Raw genomic sequence first — 21,093 nt, forward strand, 5'->3', positions numbered from 1 at the left:
AAATACAAAGTCAATGCAATCCCAATCCAACCCCTAAAATATAATTGTGTTTTATTTAACTTTATCTGATCTCCAGCACTACAGTTTTACAAGATACTGACAAATCTAAGATTTCAAAACAGTGATAACTGTTGCAAACGCATTTATGATCTCGCCTTTGCCTTCCTTTTCCCCCAGTTTGAGTCCTATAACGCCCAACAATCATGGCAGGCTCTAAGACAGTGGTCTATAAACTATTGCCAGCCGAATCCTTTTTTAAAGGCCTGGGAGCTAAAAATGATTTTTATATAAAAGATTATCTAAGTACCTATATATTACCTGATTTTGCCTCTTGGTCCACAAAACCTAAAATATTTACTATTTTGCCCTGTAAGAAACAGTTTGTGGACCTCTGCTCTCGACCAAGAACGTGGGAGTTTACAAAACACCTATTGTACTGCTATGTACTGCTCTCTCATTTCTCTTCTTGGAAAACTTGACCAGGTCTTGTATCTTGAAAACTCCCATTAATCCTTCCCTGAAGTTTCAATTTTTCTGTGAAGTCTTTCCTAATTCCCACTCAGACTTTCCCATACCCCTTAAACAAAGCATGTGCACTTCTGCCTCCAGCACAGCCCTCAACACCTCCAATATATTACTTACCAAAAACTTATTATGTTTACGTGTATCCTCCTCACAGAAACATGGGAGAGCAGGAGCTCGCTTACTCATCTCTGTATTGTCAAGAGGCCCTGTCAACAAATGTAAAAGCCGGACTACCCTAAACTGTGTAACAGAAAAAGCCACTGGAAAGTCAGAAAATGAGCCCAGATTCCACTAGTTTATCCACCACCTATTTGTGCTGACTTGGGGGCTTCCTTAATCACCGGGATGCACGATGTATAGTCCATAAAGTAAAGGAATTAGATAATAATTTCTAAGATGTGTTCTGCTTCTAAACTTGTAAAATTTCCAAAGAATCTAATCCTTATTCCAAAATATACTGATTTTTAACTTTTCTTTAAAAGATCTCACTCTCTGGGTCTCCTCTAAGCAAAAAAGTTTTTTAGGCTTTTTAAAAAAAATTCAGGTTAAGCAATAAACTTGTTGAAATATTAATTAGAGTTCTGTCTTCCCTACAGGTTTTAAATATTTTCATACTATGAAGCACTTCCAGACTGATATATTTAAATACTGAATATATTTCTGAATCCAAAAAACCAATCGGAATTAGAAGAACCTTGAGTTCTCCCATTACAAAAATTCTCTCTTCAACATATCTCTCCTACCTGACATTAATGCATAATCCCACACCAGTACAATACTGATGAAAAAAATAAGACCATACAGAAGAAAAACTTACCAATCAGGCCCAGTTAGGAAAATAAGGCCAGCACAAATTCAGGCTGGTAAGAATACAATACAATTTCAAGCATATGCTGAATCAGGCAGTAAAATAGTATTATTTAGACCTTTTAAGTGAAACTGTTTTAAGGATAAGAATTATCTATAATTAGCATACAAAAAAATGTGAATTAATCTCTTCAACAAACTGAAATATTAGGTGCAAAACTAACTGCAGTAATGGCAAAAACCATAATCACTTTTGCGTCAACCTAATATTATGTGATGTTCTTCAGCAGTATTATAAAGCCCTCTGATATTTACATTCATATAGATAATATGTATGTTAAATTTAATAATCAATTTCTTTCGGTGTCCCAAACTAAATTTTAGCACAACTCTATCAAACCCTTTATAAAATTAGGGTCATAAAAAAATAATGAATTGGTCACTATTTTTAAAAACTGTACCCACAAATACTTTAATCAATTAATACACAAAATAAAACACATCCTGCATATCTTACAACAGACCAATTAGTTTTTCAAAGTGAAACACTGTTCTCCAATCTTCCATGTTACCATAACGTTTAATCAATAGTTCTATTCAGATAAGCATTGCTTCCAGAATTCAAAACCTTTTCTTTCTTTTCTTAAAGTAGAAAAAAAAAAAAATAAGAAAAAGGTCAGTTTGGTTTCTTTATTTACTTTAGACTCTGTTGCCCAGGCTGGAGTGCAGTGGCATGATCTCAGCTCACTGCAACCTCTGCCTCCCGGGTTCAAGTGATTCTCTGCCTCAGCCTCCCCAGTAGCTGGGATTACAAGCAAGAACTACCATGCCCAGCTAATTTTTGCATTTTTAGTAGAGATGGGGTTTCACCATGTTGGCCAGGCTGGTCTCAAACTCCTGACCTCAGGTGATCTGCCCACCTCGGCCTCCCAAAGTACGGGGATTATTACTGGGTGAGCTACCACGCCCAGCCCTGAGTGTCTCTTGTATGCTAACAAGATAACTCAAGGCAGGCAGCCTCCTTTGTAGCTTTAGGATGGGGGGATGTAATGAGATAACTCAGGGCAGGCAGCCCCCTACGTAGCTGTAGGATGAGGGCTGGTCACAGCAAAGAGCAAAGCATGTTTAGAGCGTTGGGACTTTTCAGCCCCAATCTCCAATCTCTGGGTAGAGAAAACAGATTGAAGGTTAAGCTGATCACCAGTGGCCAATGATTTAATCAGTCATGCCTACGTAATAATGCCTCCATAAAAACCCAAAAGGACAGGGTTTGGAGAGCTTCTGGATAGCTGCACAAGCAGAAGTCCCTAGAGGGTGGCATGCCCAGAGAGGGCATGGAGGCTCCATGCCACTTCCCACATGACCTCATCTTATGCATCTCTTCATCTGTACCCGTTACAATAAAACAGTAAACCCAACTGTTTGCTGAGGTCTGTGCCACTATGGCAAATTAATGGAAACAAGGAGTGGGTCATGGGAACCCCGATTTATATAGCCAGTTAGTCAAAAGTTCCGGAGGCCTACAATGGCATCTGAAGTGGGGATAGTCTTGTGGGACTAGCACTCAATCTGTGGGATCTGAAACTATCTCCAGGTAGATAATGTCAGAATCGAACTGAATTAGAGGACACTAGCAGCCACTGCAGAACTGATTGCTTGCCAGGTATGCAGGGGAAAAGCCACACACATTTTGTTACAGAAATGTTCTGTGTTGTGAGAGTACAGGAGGAACTGAGTTTTTTCCTATATCCTCAGACCATTCATTAAAACATGAAGTAGGGGGAAGAGGGAAGAGCTCTCGAAGTAAACTAGCAACAGAAGGGAACATCTTCGATATTAGTCTACAAAAACCCTACAGCTAATATCACATTCAACAGTAAAAATTTAATGTTTTCCCCCCAAAGAAACAAACAAGGATGTCCCCTTCCATTCCTTGCCAGTACAACAAGGCAAGAAAAAGACTAACCGGCATCCACAAATAAGAAAACAAAAAATAAAATTTTCTTTATTTGCAGACAGCATAATGCATCTAGAAAATCCTATCTAGAGCAACACGACTACAACAATATAATTTAGTAAGACAGTAGGATACTAGATCAGTATGCAATAATAAAAATGTTCCTACATAATCGCAATAAAACAATTGGAAATAAAATTTTACAACCACTCCAATCAGAATAGCATCAAAAAAAAAAAAAACTTAAAACATATGTGATAAGCACCATGAAGTACTGCTGTAGAGTCTTAAAGAAGGCTAAATAGAGGGCAAAATACGCCATGTTCACAAACAAGCAAATACAATATTACTGAAGACAAATTCTTCCTAACTTAGCACATGTAGTTCCAATATAATCCTAGCAGAATTATACTGGATTATACTGTTTCTGCACTTTTTATGGAAAGGCAAAAGACCTAGAAAAACCAAAGCAATTTTGAAAAAGAATACAGGGAATTTGGGGCCAGGCGTGAGCGGTGGTTCATGCCTATAATCCCAACACTTTGGGAGGCCGAGGCAGGTGGATCACGAGGTCAGGAGATCGAGACCATCCTGGCCAACATGGTGAAACCCTGTCTCTACTAAAATACAAAAAATTAGCCAGGCGTGGTGGCGCAGGCCTGTAGTTCCAGCTACTGGGGAGGCTGAGGTTGCAGTGAGCCAAGATCGTGCCACTGCACTCCAGCCTGGGTGACAGAGAGAGACTCTGTCTCAAAAAACAAAAAAAAAAAAAAGGAAAGGAAAGAGGAAATGGTAGATTTTGAAAGTGTAGTCTTTTCAACAAATAACGCTGGAAAAACTGGGTAGCTATTTGGGGGAAGGGGGGGACCACTGATGCTATCTCACATCATAAACAGCTTGAAATGTATCGCAGGCCGAAACAGAATTTAAAAGGTGAGGAAATCTTTTATGATCTTGGGATACACAAAGATTTCCTAGCACAAAAAGCACAAGCTGTAAAAGAAAAAAAAAAAGTAATTAAATGGACCTCATTGAAACAATAAACATTTGCTCTTCAAAAGACACTAGTAAGAAAATGAAAAGATGAACCAGAGACTAACAATTCCAAAACAAGTATCAGACAAAGGGCATTTATTCAGAGTGTATAAAGAACCCATAAAACTCAATGAAGAAGAAGATGAGGAAGAACAACAGGAAGGAAAGGAAGAAGAGAAAGAAAGAAAAGAAAGAAAGAAGAAGGGAGGAAGGAAGGGAGGGAGGGAAGGAGAATAGGTAGACAGTAAAGTTAAAAAGACTGAGGAGGAAAGAAAGAAAATAAGAAAGAAGAAGAAAAAACAAGAAGGGGCAGATGGGCTAAAGTTAAAAAGACTGACAATACCAAGTGCTAATGAAGATATGGAACATTTGAAATCTCATTCATTGCTGGTTGGAATATGAAATGGTATAACCACTTTGAAAAGGATTGACAGTTACACCTAAAACTGCAAAGCAATTCAGCATTCCCAAATCATATATACCAAGATAAATGAAAACCTGTGTCCACACAAAGACAAATAATATTCAGAGAACTTTATTCATAATAACCAAAAGCTGAAAACAATCTGATCAACTGATAAACAGGAAAACTGTGGCATATCCATTCTACAAAATCCTACTTAACAATGAAAAACAACACACTACTGATACAACAACATGGATGAATCTCAATAAAAGCATGCCAAATGAAAGTTATAAAAAAACATAAAGAATATATGCTGTTTAAACCCCATTACATGATATTCCAGAACAGACAAAACTAGAGGGATGAAAGCAGGTAAGTGGTTGCCTGGGACCAGAGATCAAGAGTAGGAAAATGGCACAAGGAAACACTTTGGGTAATGGAAATGTTTTGTATCTTGATTATGGTAATGGTTATACAACTATTTAAGTTGTCAAATCTCAAATAATGTAAATCATATCTCAAAAAATGCTTAAAATAATGTTAAATATATCTCAAAAAAGCTACAGAAAATAAATTATCAGGTATTTTTTGTGAAGCTAGACAAGTTAATTAGAAAGTTATTTGAAAAAACAAGCCACCAAGGACAGCCAGGAAAATCCTAGAAGCAAGAACAGTAGGGAAAGGGTGCCCTAGCACTACCATACATTAAAATATATTATAAAATCTCTCTAAGTAAAATATTTTTGTATTAGTTCATGAACAAAACATGCCACAAAATGCACAGACAAAACTGCATATGAATATTTAGTATACAATTAAGGCAACACCTCAAATCAGTAGAGGAAAAAATGAATTTTTAAAAAATATATCTTTGGGATAACTAGCCATAAGATAAAAGATAATCTTAAATATTGTTCACACTATAAGTCAAGGATAAAACCCAAATGGATCAGAAATTTAAATGTCAAATATTAAACCATTCAAGTACTGAAAGAAAATGTGGGTGAATTTCTCTAACACCTGGGAATGAGGAAAAAACCCATCCTATGATTCAAAACATAAGGGCAATGTAGAAAACTGATCAATCTGACTACACAGAAATAGAAAACTTCTGCACAGGCAAAAACAAACACACAAGAGCAAAGCAAAACAACAAATCTCAAACTGGGCAATAGTAGCTTCAACTAATATCACAGATAAAGGATAAATATGCCTAATATATATAATATAGCTACATAAAACAGTAAAAGAAAACAATGACCTAAAAAAAAATGGGCGACAGACATGAACAAATATTTCAAAGAAAAAGAAATTCAAACAGTCTTTACACTTCAATTTTTAAAAAGTTCAATATCACTAACAACTAAGAAAATGTAAATTTAAATTATAATAAAATACCACTTCTCACCTATCAAACTGGCAAGTCTGCTGACAAAAGGTTCTTGATTAAGACCAAGAAGAAACAAACACTTGCATACATTGTTGAAATAAATGCAAATGGTTCAATCCCAAAGGAGCAAATACCCTTCAACACAATGATCCCACTTTTAAAGGAATCTATACTAAAGAATCACTAACAAAACTATTAAAAGACAGGCCCGTGCAGTGGCTCACACCTGTAATCCCAACACTTTGGGAGGCTGAGGTGGGAGAATTACTTGAGGCCAGTAATTGAGTTTGAGACCAGCCTGGGTAATATAGTGAGATTCTATCTCTGGAAAAAAAATTTAAAAATTAGCTGAGCATGGTGGTGTGCACCTGCAGTCCCAGCTCCTCGAGAGGCTGAGGCAGGAGGATTCATTTGAGCCCAGGAATTCAAGGTCGCAGTGAGCTCTGATTGCACCACTGCACTCCACCCTGTGCAACAGAGCAAGACCTTATCTCTAAAAAACTATATATGGAGAAAGAGACACTTTTACTAGACTATTTACTGCAGCACTCTGTAAAAGCAAAGCACTGAAGCACCTGAATAAATAAACTATGGAGTAAAGTCTTCATGACCTTGAGTTAGGCAAAGATTTCTTACATACAACAGTAAAAACACAAGCAATAAGAAGTTGTTATAAAGTTGATAAATTGGACTTCATCAAAGTTTAAAACTTTATTTTCTACCCCACTAGGCACACTAAAAAAACAGTACACTCAAAAAGTAGATAATTACAAGTGTTGAGTAGGATATAGAGAAACTGGAACCCTCACACCATTACTGACAGGGATGTAAAATGGTACAGACATAGGGAAAAAAAGTTCTGGCAATTTCTCAAAATGCTAAACATAGATTTACCCTATAATCCAACAATTCCATTTCTGAGTACCTACCCAAGAAAACTGAAAATATTATGTCACACAAAAACCTGTACACAAATGTTCACAACAGTATTATTCACAATAGCCAAAAAGTGGAAACAACCCAAATGCCCATCAACTGATGAAAGGATAAACAAACTGTGTTATACTGATTCAACGGAATACAGTGAGCCCTTTGTATCCATGGGTTCCGCATCTGCGGATCAAAAGTATTCAGGAAAAATATAACAATACAATAATAAAAAATAATACAAACTAAAAAGCAATACAGTATAGCAATCAATTACACAGCATTCACATTTTATTAGGTATTATAAGTAATCTAGAAATGATTTAAAGTATATGGGAGGATGCATAGAGGTGATATACAAATACTTTATCATTTAATATAAGGAACTTGAGCATCCATGGATGTTGGTATCCATGAGGGGTCCTAAAACCAATCCCCCACAGATACTGAGTGCTGACTATATATTATCAGGAAATAAAGAATAAAATATTCATGCTACAACATATATGAACCTTGACAACATATGCTAAGTTAAAGAAGCCAGCCACAAAAGACCATATATTATATGATTCCATTTATATGAAATATCCAGAAAAGACAAATATATAAAAGACAGAAAGTAGATTGATGGTTGCCAGGGCTGGGGATATACATGAGGTTCCATTCCAGGGAGATAAATAAGACTGTGATGATGGCTGTGATGCAGGATTTTTTGTCCCTTAGCTGAGCTAATCTGGGTTTTTGTCTCACAACCAGGAAGAATGAGGCATGTAGCCACATTGAAGGGTGAGGAAGACAAAATTTATTAAGCAAAAGGAAAGCTATCAGCAAAGAAAGGGGGTCCTGCCAGTAGGTTTCCACCTCACAAACTGAATACCAGGGCCCCAGCACGTGAGATGAAGAGGCCAGGATCCTCCCCTGTATAAGGCGCAAATTCTTGGTGGCTCCACCCTGTTCCCCCAGTGCATGGGGACCTCCAGTCCACTGCAGGCATGCCCAGGAAAGCCCCCTGTGCAGGTTCCCTTATCTGCAGAAAACATCTGGTGTAAACACTTGTGGGCTGGGTGGATCAGTGATTCTCCAGGGACTCTTCCCTATCTGTCGAGACCTTTGTCTGCCTCCTCCCTCTATCAGCTGCACAGCTCTGAAAATTTACCAAAAATCACTGATTTGTATAGTTAAAACAGCCAAATTTTATAGCATGTGAATTATACTTTGATAAAGCTTAAAAAAAAAAAAAGCCAGAGATTAGAGAAGATATTTTCAAAAGACTTAGAAAAAAAATTATAGATATAGATATAGGTATCTAAAATCTCTACACAGTGTTCTCAAAATCTCTGCATAGGCTGACTATTGAAGGGCTTTCCCAGACAAAGCCAGTCTATATAAGACTGGAATAAGTACCTACTTCAAAAAGAAAGATAAATTAACAATAGAAAAATAAAATCCACAAAAAAATCTGAAATGGCAATTCAGACTAAAAAAAAAAAACCTCACTGTTCAATAAACTTAAAAGTAAACATGATATAGAAGATCATGCTTAATTTAATCATTGCTTAAATTAAGATACGTAAGTGTATGATTCATTGTTTCACTGCTATGCACAGTCTTTCATTTAGGTAGGTCTTCTAAAAAATAGTTAAGTTCAGCTCTCCTCAAAACTCCAATTATAAACAGAGTACACCAAGAAAGAGTTTATCATAATTTTCCCATGACACCTTCCCATTTTAGCCTGATATACACATCTTCAGCCTTCTTTTACTCCCAGGTACCAACTTTAGAAAAGAAAATCAAGGAATCATTTTGTTATTGTTATTTGTTTAGTTTTGCTTGATTTTTACTTATCACAATTCCATTATATTTGACCAGTAAAATGTGTCAGAGGTATCTCTTTTTTTTTTTTGAGACGGAGTCTTGCTCTGTCGCCCAGGCTGGAGTGCAGTGGCGCAATCTCGGCTCACTGCAAGCTCCGCCTCCCGGGTTCATGCCATTCGCCTGCCTCAGCCTCCCGAGTAGCTGGGACTACAGGCGCCAGCCACCATGCCCGGCTAATTTTTTGTATTTTTAGTAGAGACGGGGTTTCACCATGTCAGCCAGGATGGTCTCGATCTCCTGACCTCGTGATCCACCCGCCTCAGCCTTCCAAAGTGCTGGGATTACAGGCGTGAGCCACTGCACCTGGCCTCTAATTCTTAATAAAATACAAGGAGATTCACATAAGACAGCACAAGCATAAATAATACTCTCAACCCTTTTCCAATACCTTTCCCCTAGAAGCAATATTTTAAGTAATTAACAAAAAAAAGGCAAGAGTTCAATTCATTTTGAATATAACTGGCAATAATCTGCCCAAAACACAAACATGAAATCAGCATGCAAATGTGCACTAACCTTCCAGTAGTCAGACTGTAAACTGTAGTACCTCTGGTATGCAGATAATGCTGAAAGAAGGAAAATAATTTTGAGTCATAATTATTTCTCACTTTAAAGTCAATAATATACTTAACAAGCATTATAACAAGATTCCCACCACACACCCACCTCCCAGTAGACAGTGATAGTTCAAACCAAACAACTTAAAATTCTGGGCCCCCCCAGGAGTTCAAGAACGTAAAACCATGGTCAAATCTCAGATCTGCAGTTGAACAGCATCTAGGCTAACCCCTTAGATCAACTTGACCTTCCTCAAAGATCAAATGGTAGAGGATTAACATTTTCCAAGGCAACTCCAGAATGTGCTAGATCATTTGTTCTCAGAAGAGACCTCACTTCCAAGAATGGCTAACAACTCGACCACCTCAAAGAGCAAAAGAACTATTTCTTCTGTGATGCTTCCTTTCCTGCAATCAACAAAAAACTCACCCCTAATTACCTTTCTCAACCTCAATTACAAAATAGGACAACCCATCCACCAAAACCATCTTTAGGCATAAAAGGTTCTGAAAAACTTAAAAGTAGTTCTTGTCAACCTCAAAATTCAGTGAAGTGAACATAAAAAAGTAAAGTGAAAATTACATACATACATACATTATAATTGGTAGAGAGTGCCCTTCTTAAAAAACAAAACACTGATGAATAAACCCCATCCCATACCAATTAAATCAGAATCTCTTAGGGCAGGAAGCTAAGCACTTATTTGATCCCACAAGTACAGGTATGACTGAGGGACACCCGAAAGACAAAGGCAGTAAAATGGACACTGAAGCAGGATTAAAAAGTGACAGCAGCTCAGATACATTCTAATATGCTGGGGATGTTTAGAGATGAACCAATTTATGAATTTTAGACATGGTACAATAGAAGTAAACTGCAAACATTATGAGAAAAGCTTTCATAAAATTAAGCAGGCAAAGAGAGTTCAGAAAACAATTAGACATAATGAAGAGAACTTGCTCAATTGGGTATTGGAATTACCATAAAGTTGTAAGAAGTGGAATAGAAAAGAACTGAAAGCCCCAAATGAGAACTTGATATATGTAGGAATTAGCACAGTAAATAGGTGACATTTCCAATCAGTGGGGCGTTAATAATGTAACCAGCACCCAAGTATTTATAAGTAAGCAAAAAAGTAAAATTTGTAACTCAAATCATATACTAAAATAATTCAAATAATACGTTAAAGAGTTAGATAAAAAAAGAAGCCCATAAAACTACCAGATGAAAACATGGGGGAATAATATTTTTCTGATCAGCTACAAAAGGATTTTTTAACTTGTGGTTTACAATTCACAATCTAAGATACAGAAGACCAGGATAAAAACTATTTGAGAAGCAATTGGCTCCCTCAACTCTCTCACTCAACACTTGATGTTGTTTAGGCAATCTGACTGAAAAAAATACAGAGATTCTCCATCAAAAGGCCATGGAAATCATATTCAGAGACCCGCAATCACATGCTCAGAGCCTCCAGTTCTCAATTATTCCAATCATGAAATATGGAAAGCTAAGAATTATCAGACATCTAAAGAACGCCTCTAACCAAGAAGAAACTAACACAAACACAAAAAAAGACAACCTAAAACAAAAAATAATGACTACTATGCAGGAGAAAATATAATTCAAAAAATTCTTACTAGTCTTAGATAAGGGAAAATATTGTTTTCATTGAGGGAGGTGGAAAGGGGATGTGTGCAGGAGAACAAACAGGATGCTATAGAAAAAAATTAAATTTGGTAAATTAAAGTATAATAGGAGAAATGCATAATTCAATAAAAAGATTAAAATGAAATTTGAGGCTGGGTGCGGTGGCTCAAGCCTGTAATCCCAGCACTTTGGGAGGCCGAGACGGGTGGATCACGAGGTCAGGAGATCGAGACCATCCTGGCTAACACGGTGAAACCCCGTCTCTACTAAAAAATACAAAAAAACTAGCCGGGCGAGGTGGCGGGCGCCTGTAGTCCCAGCTACTCGGGAGGCTGAGGCAGGAGAATGGCGTAAACCCGGGAGGCGGAGCTTGCAGTGAGCTGAGATCTGGCCACTGCACTCCAGCCTGGGCAACAGAGCGAGACTCCGTCTCAAAAAAAAAAAAAAAAAAAAAATGAAATTTGAAGAAATTCTCAAAAAATAATCAAAAAGGACAAAAACAGAAAATTAGAAAAACTGTGTCCTGGAGGTCTAACATATCAATAATAGAGTCCAAAAAGAAAGAATAAAAGGAAAAAAAAAATTCAGGAATAATTCCAAAAAAATTCCCAGAAAGAAGGCTATGAGTTGGTAGTTTGAAGGGTCCTACAACAGATGTATAATTCTAAAAATAAGGCAATAAAACAATGTTTTCAAAATTCTGAAGGAAAATTATTTCCAACCTAAAATCATATATCCAGTCAAATGATCTATTAAGAGGGCAGAATAAAGGTATTTTCAGATATGCAAAGTCTCCAAAGAAAATTATCTCCCAAATACCTTTCCTGAAGAAAAATCTGATAAATATGCTCCCCTTAAAGGAGAGTATATACCAATAAAGAAGAAGATATGGTCTACCGAAAGCAGGAGACACAACAGATACAAGAGGCCATGGAATACCCAAGATGAAGAAAAAGGGTGATCCCAGGACAGCAGCTATGCCCCAGATCCAACTCACTGAGACTTATCATTAAAATTCTTGTAACCTCTTCTCAACGTGAGGACCAAGTATCCAGATAAACCTGGCCCAGATTCTTAACTGGGTTTGGCTTTTTCTTGACCATGTTCTGATAAAGTTTATATTTTCCCTCTATATTCTACAAAATAGATGATGTGAAGAAGGCTCCCAGAAGTGTTAAGTGTTCTGCTTTGATTTACTTTTTTTTTTTTTTTTTTTGAGATGGGTCTCACTCTGTTGCCCAGGCTGGCGTGCAGTGGGGTGATCTTGGCTCACTGCAACCTCTGCCTCCCAGGTTCAAGCAATTCTCCTGCCTCAGCCTCCTGAGTAGCTGGGATTACAGGCGCTTGCCACCATGCCCGGCTAATTTTTGTATTTTAGTAGAGGGCGGTTTCCCCATGTTGGCCAGGCTGGTCTTGAACTCCTGACCTCAAGTGATCCGCCCGCCTCAGCATCCCAAAGTGCTGGGATTACAGGCATGAGCCACCAGGCCCGGCCTGATTTGACTTACTTCTGAATAATCCACTCTCTCTGATTACATACATTTCTGACCAGATTTTCCTGGTTCATATTGGTCATGTCACGTCCTAATTATGGGTATTATGTTTGCCAAGAGTCACACATGCCCCAGCACATTGCCTTCCCAAAAGTGGCTCTGGTAAACTGTTGAGGAACCAGAAGCCACACTATTAACACTAGAGTCTCTTGTTTAGTTTTACTTCTCCTAAGAGCCTCCTCTAATAGTGACAACATGGCCCCTTCCTTACATAGCTAAATTCGTGCCTGCTATCAGCTTTCCAAAGATAAACAATATCTTGTTCAGGGATACTTTTATCAGTGGAGAAAAGGAAAGGAAAGGAAGGGAAAGGGGAGGGGAAGGGGAAGGGGAAGGGGAAGGGGAAGGGGAAGGGGAAGGGGAGGGGAAGGGAGGGGAGGGGAGGGGAGGGGAGGGGAGGGGAGGGAAGGAAGGGAAGGGAAGGAGGGAGGAGGGAAAGGAAAGAAGAGAAGAAGAAAGAAAGAGAGAGAGAGAGAGAGAGAGAGGCGGGAGGGAAGGAGGGAGGGAGAGAGAGAGAGAGAGACAGAGAGAGAGAGAAAGGGGAGAGAGAGAGAGAGAGAGGGGGGGGGGAGAGAGAGAGAGAGAGAGGGACGAGTGAGAGAGGAGAGAGAGAGAGAGAGAGACAAAGAGAGAAAAGAAAAGAAAAGCAAGAGAACACTGAATATCACAGCCAGGCACAGGTTACACCTACAGAGGAAGGGAGGAGGATGTAATTGGAGAGAACACAGGCTGGTGGTAGTAGCAGTACATTCTATTTCTTAACTTGTAGAGTAGGAAGACAGGTGTCAACTTTAATAGTCTTTAAACCATATATAGGTTTTTAGACATTCTACTTAAGTATAATACACTGCTCAATTTAAGGATCGGAAACTAGCAAAAAAAAACATTTTGCAACATACTGCATGTTACCCTTCACTAGTGACAAAGTTGTTTCTTCAACAAAGCAGTAAATAAAACATTATCTTCTGATTATATACGCTGGGGACAAACCGCCCCAAAAAAGCTTCTTGGTACTGTCGACACTCCCCCCAAACCCTCCGTACTGCCCCCCTCCCTTAACGCAACTCTTCTCTGTGCCATTCACCCTTTCCCCAAGCCTCTTTGCATTTCTAAGCCCTTATCCAGGTGCTGCAGTGGAGGCAGCAGACTTCACTTATCAAACCTTGCTGCGATAAGCAAACCCCAATTACAAACCATCCAGGACCACACAGGGGGAGGTCATGAGAAGCATAAAACAAACTTTACCTATACCTCCTGTAAGTTCCTTCATCTAGCTGTTTCCATAAACGTCACAAGCTGATATATGGCAAAGTTAACCAACTAATGACCCCAGGGTTTCTCTCCCCCATATAAACCCCTCATTTTGTAAGCTCAGGGCTGCCTCCTCTGTCTGTGCTGGAGCAGCCGGCAGGTTCAATAAACTTACTCGCCTGACTTTGGGTCTATTCTTCCTTCTCTTGGCTGACCTTACAGTATATGAGATGCTGAATAAAAGAAGATATACCAAAAATGGAAGTTAATGTTTTCTAAAATTCTATATGAAACGTTTTCATGTTATTGTAAATCGCCAAAATATATATAAATATCATATAAAGAACATTCTGAATATGTTCAAATTACAGAAACATTACCCAAAAACATCATCACATATTTGAAAAAGTAACTTTTACATATGAATAATGCTCATCTTTTTGCATAAAGATGATGCCAACCAACCTATCATTGGAAGGACGTTAGGCTATGAGAAATTTTGCCAGTTGTGGTGAAGAACTGGTTTTAAGCCATCCCCCATTTCCTAGTTCTTCATGCATGAGGTCATTAATTAATGGTCTTCTAAAAAGAAAAACAAACCAAATTATCAAACTAGCTGTAGAAAAAAAAAAATAGTCAAGCAAGAGTTTGTGTAGTCAATGGTGTGGCTGATATTCTCACATTCATTTCTAACCACATTCTCAATCCCCATTATTGATTCGAAAAGGTTATTGGTTCCTGGCAATCTCAGTGATGTTTTAGTCCAGAAATGGGCACATGAGTTCAGGCAGCCCAATCACCACTGATTTATAGATGGCAGACGTGAAAAAGGTTCTCTGTCTACTAATGCATGTGAACAAGGAAGCATATATTACCAACTGCCGCCACAAGGGAACTATCTTGGGATGAAGCCCACAGAAGAACAGACTGAAAAGTAACTGGATCCTTCTAGATTTCAAACCATGCCTGGAGAAAAATTCACCTATGAACTTCCTATTATGTGAGGTAATAAATGTCCTCTGTTTATGCTAGAATCATGTATTAATACTTGTGCCTAAAAACATTCTGAACAGAAGACTTGGTCCCTGACAATTTTGTGCAGTCACTATATCAAACCTGGAGATTGCCCTTTTAATGATATTATAGAATTTCCACAAATTTGGAGGGCATACTTTCAATAATTTGATAATTATATAATCATCTGGCTTCATAAAATTATCTTTCAGGATTGGGGAACCTTTAAAAAGGTAGTATGATGTCTTTTGAAGCAAATAAAACTGAAGCATAAGAAGTCCACGTGATGTGAAAAGATGTTACAAAAAAAACCCCAAAGAAATAAAAAATTAAAGAGAAAAAATAAAAAAAATTAAAAAGAAGTCCATGTAATTATCAGTTGGGAGGAACACGGCATCCATACAAAAACATGGTGAACTGAGAAATAAATATGAATGCTCAAATTCAAAGTCACAAAGTTAATACTCTAAATGGCAGGAACAGATTTGTAACTCAGCCATTTCTTCCATGAGCATTTGTTCCATTTTTTCCATGAGCGATCTTTCTACTCGTGTACACATTTTATCAACAATTATACTCTACCCTCATTATGCTTAGCATCTTGTTTTAAGACAGATCTTAACACGCTGTTTCTTAATCAGAAAAAAAACCATTAAAACTCTAAAGATGCAGTATAAAAGTACCCATCACCTCACCAGAGTCTCTCCAGTAAAATCCTTTCGACCAAAGCACAATCCTACTCTCTAGTAAAATTTTACTCTCTAGTAAAATCCTTTTGACCAAAGCATAACCACATTAAAGATTTCTAATCTAATCTAACGTTAAAGATTAGAAATTTTTAACGTGGTTATCCATAAAAAAAATTCCTAGTCTACTGTAACTAGAATTTTCTGAAGTCCTTAATACAGAATGAGGGAAATCATTTATTTGGACATCCTCATATAATGCTTAAAACCTGTTTTAGAATGATTACAGAAAATGGATTAAAAATTTGACAATTTTGGAGAAGCCAAACAAAATCTATGATTGGAAAACACATGTTTCATGTTGTTATACTATAAATATTCCAGGATAGAGTACTGTCATTCGACCCACAAAAGACAAAAAGAGAAAGAAAACTCTTCAAGCTCTAACTTAAGGCTTCTCCACATTGGCAGCTCTTGGCATGTAACTTGCCCTGGCCATTTGTAACTGCTTAAGAATTGAAACAACCAAAGCATATTTTGTCCAAAAGTGACAGAAATGCAACAAATGACCAATACTTGAGGGAAGGAAGAATGGAAGAAAAATCTACCAATGGCTAGAATTTCAGGGAACTTATAATTGGGAAAACTTCCAGCTAAAAAATACAAAGAAACAATTTTTAAGAGTTTCAAGGTTTTCATATTCATGTCAGGAATGATTATTACACTCCTCTAATTTTTTACTTCTGAAGTTCTTACTGTCTATCCTTTAAGTCTCTCGCCTCATAATTTCTATCTGTTTATAATTTTGCCGTGTACTTTGAAGTAATCTGCTACCTGATTTTTTGAGACGGAGTTTCGCTCTTACTATCCAGGCTGGAGTGCAGTGGCGCGATCTCAGTTCACCACAACCTCTGCCTACCGTGTTCAAGCGATTCTCCTGCCTTAGCCTCCCGAGTAGCAGGGATTACAGGCATGCACCACTACGCCCTGCTAATTTTGTATTTTTAGTAGAGACGGTATTTCTCCATGTTGGTCAGGCTAGTCTAGAGTTCCCGACCTCAGGTGACCTGCCCACCTTGGCCTCCCAAAGTGCTGGGATTACAGGCGTGCGCCACTGTGCCCAGCTGCTACCTGATTTTTTAATCAACTCATTTAACTCAGTGACTCTCTTCGCCTACAATTTACCACATATTTATAGACATTTACACATATTTTCTATTAACTGCTCCTAAGATCCATCACATATATTCATCTAAATATATACGCTTGTGCTTCAGCCCAGGGTTCTGTATCTCTCAGGCTGTCCTCCAACCTGAAGAAGTGAAATCACTGCATCATCTCCATGGTTTAAGGCTTATAAGCTGTCTGAGAGCCCCATCAGCCATTTGGCTTAGGAGGTTCATAGGTTAGTTTTAGAGTTAGGAGTAGAAAGGAGGTATAGTAGACACTGTAAAGAAGCACTCACATCCCATTTCAAGAAAGAACTGCTGGGAATCCTGCTTGCTGAAAGCCTCTATCTGTGAGATTCTACAGAAGCTGCCTGAGTTGCAGAGAGCCAACTTGTCCCTGGTCACAATTCTTCTCAGGCTGGCCCATGTTCAATATGGAAGAATTGGAGTATAAAGGCCTGGCTATCTTGGCCCAACTTGGTATAGCTCTCAAGCGCCATTCTGGCTCCAGAGCTTCCCAGGAAGTTAGTAAAGGTTGTCACAGCTTAATTTCTCCTTCTGTCCAATACTGGTTCTATCCTCCACCTTTCCAAGCTGTTGAACATAAAGGAAACTCCTTACTGAGGAATATAACAACAATAGGCTGACTGCACTGAGCCTCCATTTTCCCACAATCCCCTATCTAATTACTATTTTAAGACTTAAAATAAATTCCAAGCAAAATGACCAAATAAGTGACAGGATATTTTTTTAAACTCTTCATTCATATCACCAGCCAGAGAGGCTAAGAAAATATTTTACAAAGCCTTTTTTCCTTCTGCATCAAGTTCATCTGGAATGACAGAAAAGATAAATGATTACCAAATTATACCATCTTCAGACCAAAATTTTTTTTTTGAATTCTTGTAAGACAGAAAGTAGATGAGAGCAAAATGACAACTAAGGGTAAGAAAAACCACAGCCCAAAACACACACAAAAGAGGTTCTACCATTTTCTACTATAGAAACAGAAGCCTTTTGAACTCAAGAGAAATGACAAGCTCAGAAAACTTTACACAGAAAAGATGACTATGAATCAGGGCAAAGAATTACAGGGCTGTCTTCAGAAAAACAAGGCCAGTAAGTCTCCTATGTACATATACCTGAGCAGTTCACTCACAGAATTACATGTTTACTACATGGTTTACTCCCAGGAAGTTATGGTTTATAACGTGTTCTCTAAAAAGAAATGTCTATTTGCCCAGGGTTAGTAGTTCTCTAATCCTGTACTAGTTCCAAAGAGAGGAGGAGGAAGTAGCCAAAGGTAACAAATGTCTCTATAAACAGGTAATCTTGAGGGTATGAGTCTGTGTTGGAGAGGAAGGGAGAGGGCTATTAGAGACTGACTCTAGTATTGGACTTGCAGAAAGACGATGAAGAAAACAGATAAAGAATTCATTTTAAGTGGAAACGTGCCTTAAAAAGCCTCAAAGAGGATTTTAAAAAATACCAAAACACATCTAGGAAACAGAAACCACCAGCTTGAAATGTTAAAATATACTGAATACATTTGCATACCCCTGCATCCATTTTCTCCTACACATTAATCAAGCTGTTGACTACCTATCAATGTCCAGGTCATTTACACAACACAAAACGAAGCACATGTTTTCAAGGACTTAAATCCTTAGATTATCCTTCTCTCACCTTACTAGATTACTCTCACCAGCTAATTTGCTAACACAGTCTAGTTGCCACATGCCTTCCCTTCAAAAAAGAAAACACATATCCACGATGAATCTCCCTGGATTCATTACCTTCATAACCAAAATTTTTATAAGTAGCCACACATGGTGGCTCACACCTGTAATCTCAACACTTTGGGAGGCTGAGGCAGGAGGATCGCTGGAGCCCAGGAGTTCAAGACTAGCCTGGGCAACAAAGCAAGATCTCTGTCTCTACAAAAAGTACAAAAATTAGCTAGGTGTGGTGGCGCACACCTCTAGTTCCAGCTACTCAGGAGGCTGAGGTAGGAGAATCACTTGAGCCCAGGAGTTTGGGGCTGCAGTGAACCATGTTTCTGCCACTGCATTCAAGCCTGGGCGACAAAGCAAGACCCTGTCTCAAAAAATAAAATAAAATAAATATAAATATATATATTATATATATGAAAAATAAAGCTATAGTCATAGTCTAACATAGTGTTAAAAGTTAAAAGATTTATTGTTTAATAACCACTAAGTAGCAAGTACATATAGTCCCATACGTAAACCTAATTTTCAAGTCTAGGTCTCTCTCTACATGCTCTCAAATTAGCATGTCCTCCAACTACATAAAGGTGCAGCAATAAAAAAGTAGCAGATTGCATAGAATTCTACAGGCATACCTCGTTTTATTGCACTTTGCTTTACTGTGCTTCAGAGATATTGCATTCTTTACAAATTAAAGGTTCACAGCAACCCTGTGTAGAGCAAGTCTATCGGTGTCATTTTTCCAACAGCAATGTGCTCACTTAATGGCTCTGTGTCACATTTTGGCAAATCAATATTCCATACATTTTAATTATTATTGTTATCTGTTATGATGACCTGTGATCACCGATCTTTGATGTTACTACTGTAACTGTTTTGGGGAATCACTAACCGTGCCCACGAGAGGCAATAAACAATCGATAACTGTTGCATGTGTTCTGACTGCTCCACCAACAGGCCATTCCCTGGTCTCTCTCCTCTCCTTGGGCTTCCATATTCCCTGATACACAACAATATTGAAAGTACGCATATTAATAACCCTACGATGACCTCTTAGTATACAAGTAAAAGAGTTACTCATCTCTTACTTTAAATCCAAAGCTAGAAACCATTAAGCTTAGTGAGGAAGGCACTTTGAAAGCTGAGACAGACCAAAAGCTAGGCCTCTTGTGCCAAACAGCCAAGTACGAATGCAAAGGAAACAGTCTTGAAGGAAATTTGAAGTGCTACTCCAGTGAATGCACAAAAGACAAGAAAGCAAAAACAGCCTTACTGCTGATATGGACATGGTCTGAGTGGTCTGGATAAAAGATCAAACCAGCCACAACATTCCCTTAAGCCAAACCCTACTCCAGTGAAAGGCCCTAACTCTCTCCTCAGTTCTATGAAGGCCAAGAGAAGTGAGGAAGCTGCAGAAGAAAAGTGTAAAGCTAGCAGAGGTTGGTTCGTGAGGTTTAAGGAAAGAAGCCATCTCCATAACACAAAAGCGCAAGGTGAGGCAGCAAGTGCTGATGGAGAAGTGTAGCAAATTATCCAGAAGATCTAGCTAAGATCATTGATAAAGGCAGCTACACTAAACAATAGATTTTCAATCTCCATGAAACAGCCTTCTATTGAGGAAGATGCCATGTGGGACTTTCATAGAGAGGAGAGAGATATCAACATCTGGCTTCAAAGTTTTAAAGGACAGGCTGACTCTCCTCTTGTTAGGAACCAATGCTGGTGGTGCCTTTAAGTTGAAGCAATTGCTTATTTACCATTCAGAAAATCCTAGGGACCTCAAGAATTGTGCTAAATCTACTGTCTATGCTCTATAAATAGAATAACAAAGTCTGAATGACAGCACATCTGTTCACAGCACAGTTGACTGAATATTTTCAGCCCATTGTTGAGAACTATTGTTCAGAAAAAAGGATTCCTTTCAAAATATTACTGCTCACTGACAATGCACCTGGTTACCCAAAAGCTCTGATGGAGAGGTACAAGCAGATTAATGTTGTTTTCATGCCTGCTAACACAACATCCATTCTGCAGCCTACATCAAGGAGTAATTTTGACTTTCAAGTCTTTTTTTAAAATTTATTTATTTTTTGAAACGGAGTCTCACTCTGTCACCCAGGCTGGAGTGCAATGGCGCGATCTCAGCTCACTGCAACCTCCCCTTCCTGGGTTCAAGCCATTCTCCTGCCTCAGCCTCCTGAGTAGCTGGGACTACAGGCGCGCGTCACCGCACCCGGCCAATTTTTGTATTTTTAGTAGAGACAGGGTTTCGCCATGTTAGCCAGGTGGGTCTCGACTCTTGACCTCAGGTAATCCACCTACCTAGGCCTCCCAAAGAGCTGGGATTACAGGCGTGAGCCACCACACTCGGCCTCAAGTCTTATTAAAGTAATACATTTTGTAAGGCTGTATAGCTGCCATAAATAGTGACTAATCTCATGGATCTAGGGAGAGTAAATCCAAAGCCTTCTGGAAAAGATTCATCATTCTTGATGCCATTAAGAACATTTGAGGTCAAAAGGCCGGGCACAGTGGCTCATGCCTGTAATCTCAGCACTTT

The 21,093-nt window shown here is 38.5% G+C and overlaps 1 protein-coding gene across 17 annotated transcripts in view; it reads right to left on the minus strand.

Annotated features, from left to right (window-relative positions):
* Positions 1-21,093, minus strand: part of KDM6A (lysine demethylase 6A) — a 236,129-nt gene that overhangs the window by 125,880 nt on the left and 89,156 nt on the right. For 10 of the 17 annotated variants that reach the window (XM_033201790.1, XM_033201792.1, XM_033201799.1 and 7 more), the window contains exon 4: positions 9,439-9,488. Coding sequence is in view for 7 of the 17 variants with exons in the window: in XM_033201802.1 (XP_033057693.1) it covers positions 9,435-9,488 (54 nt within the window). In the remaining 10 variants the exon portion in view is untranslated. Of the gene's footprint in view, positions 1-9,434; positions 9,489-21,093 lie in introns of all 17 variants that reach the window. The other 7 variants (XM_033201802.1, XM_033201801.1, XM_033201800.1 and 4 more) reach the window with 1 other exon arrangement.

Source organism: Trachypithecus francoisi, unplaced genomic scaffold (genome assembly GCF_009764315.1).
Source record: "Trachypithecus francoisi isolate TF-2019V2 unplaced genomic scaffold, Tfra_2.0 Lachesis_group6, whole genome shotgun sequence".
Taxonomy (NCBI): domain Eukaryota; kingdom Metazoa; phylum Chordata; class Mammalia; order Primates; family Cercopithecidae; genus Trachypithecus; species Trachypithecus francoisi.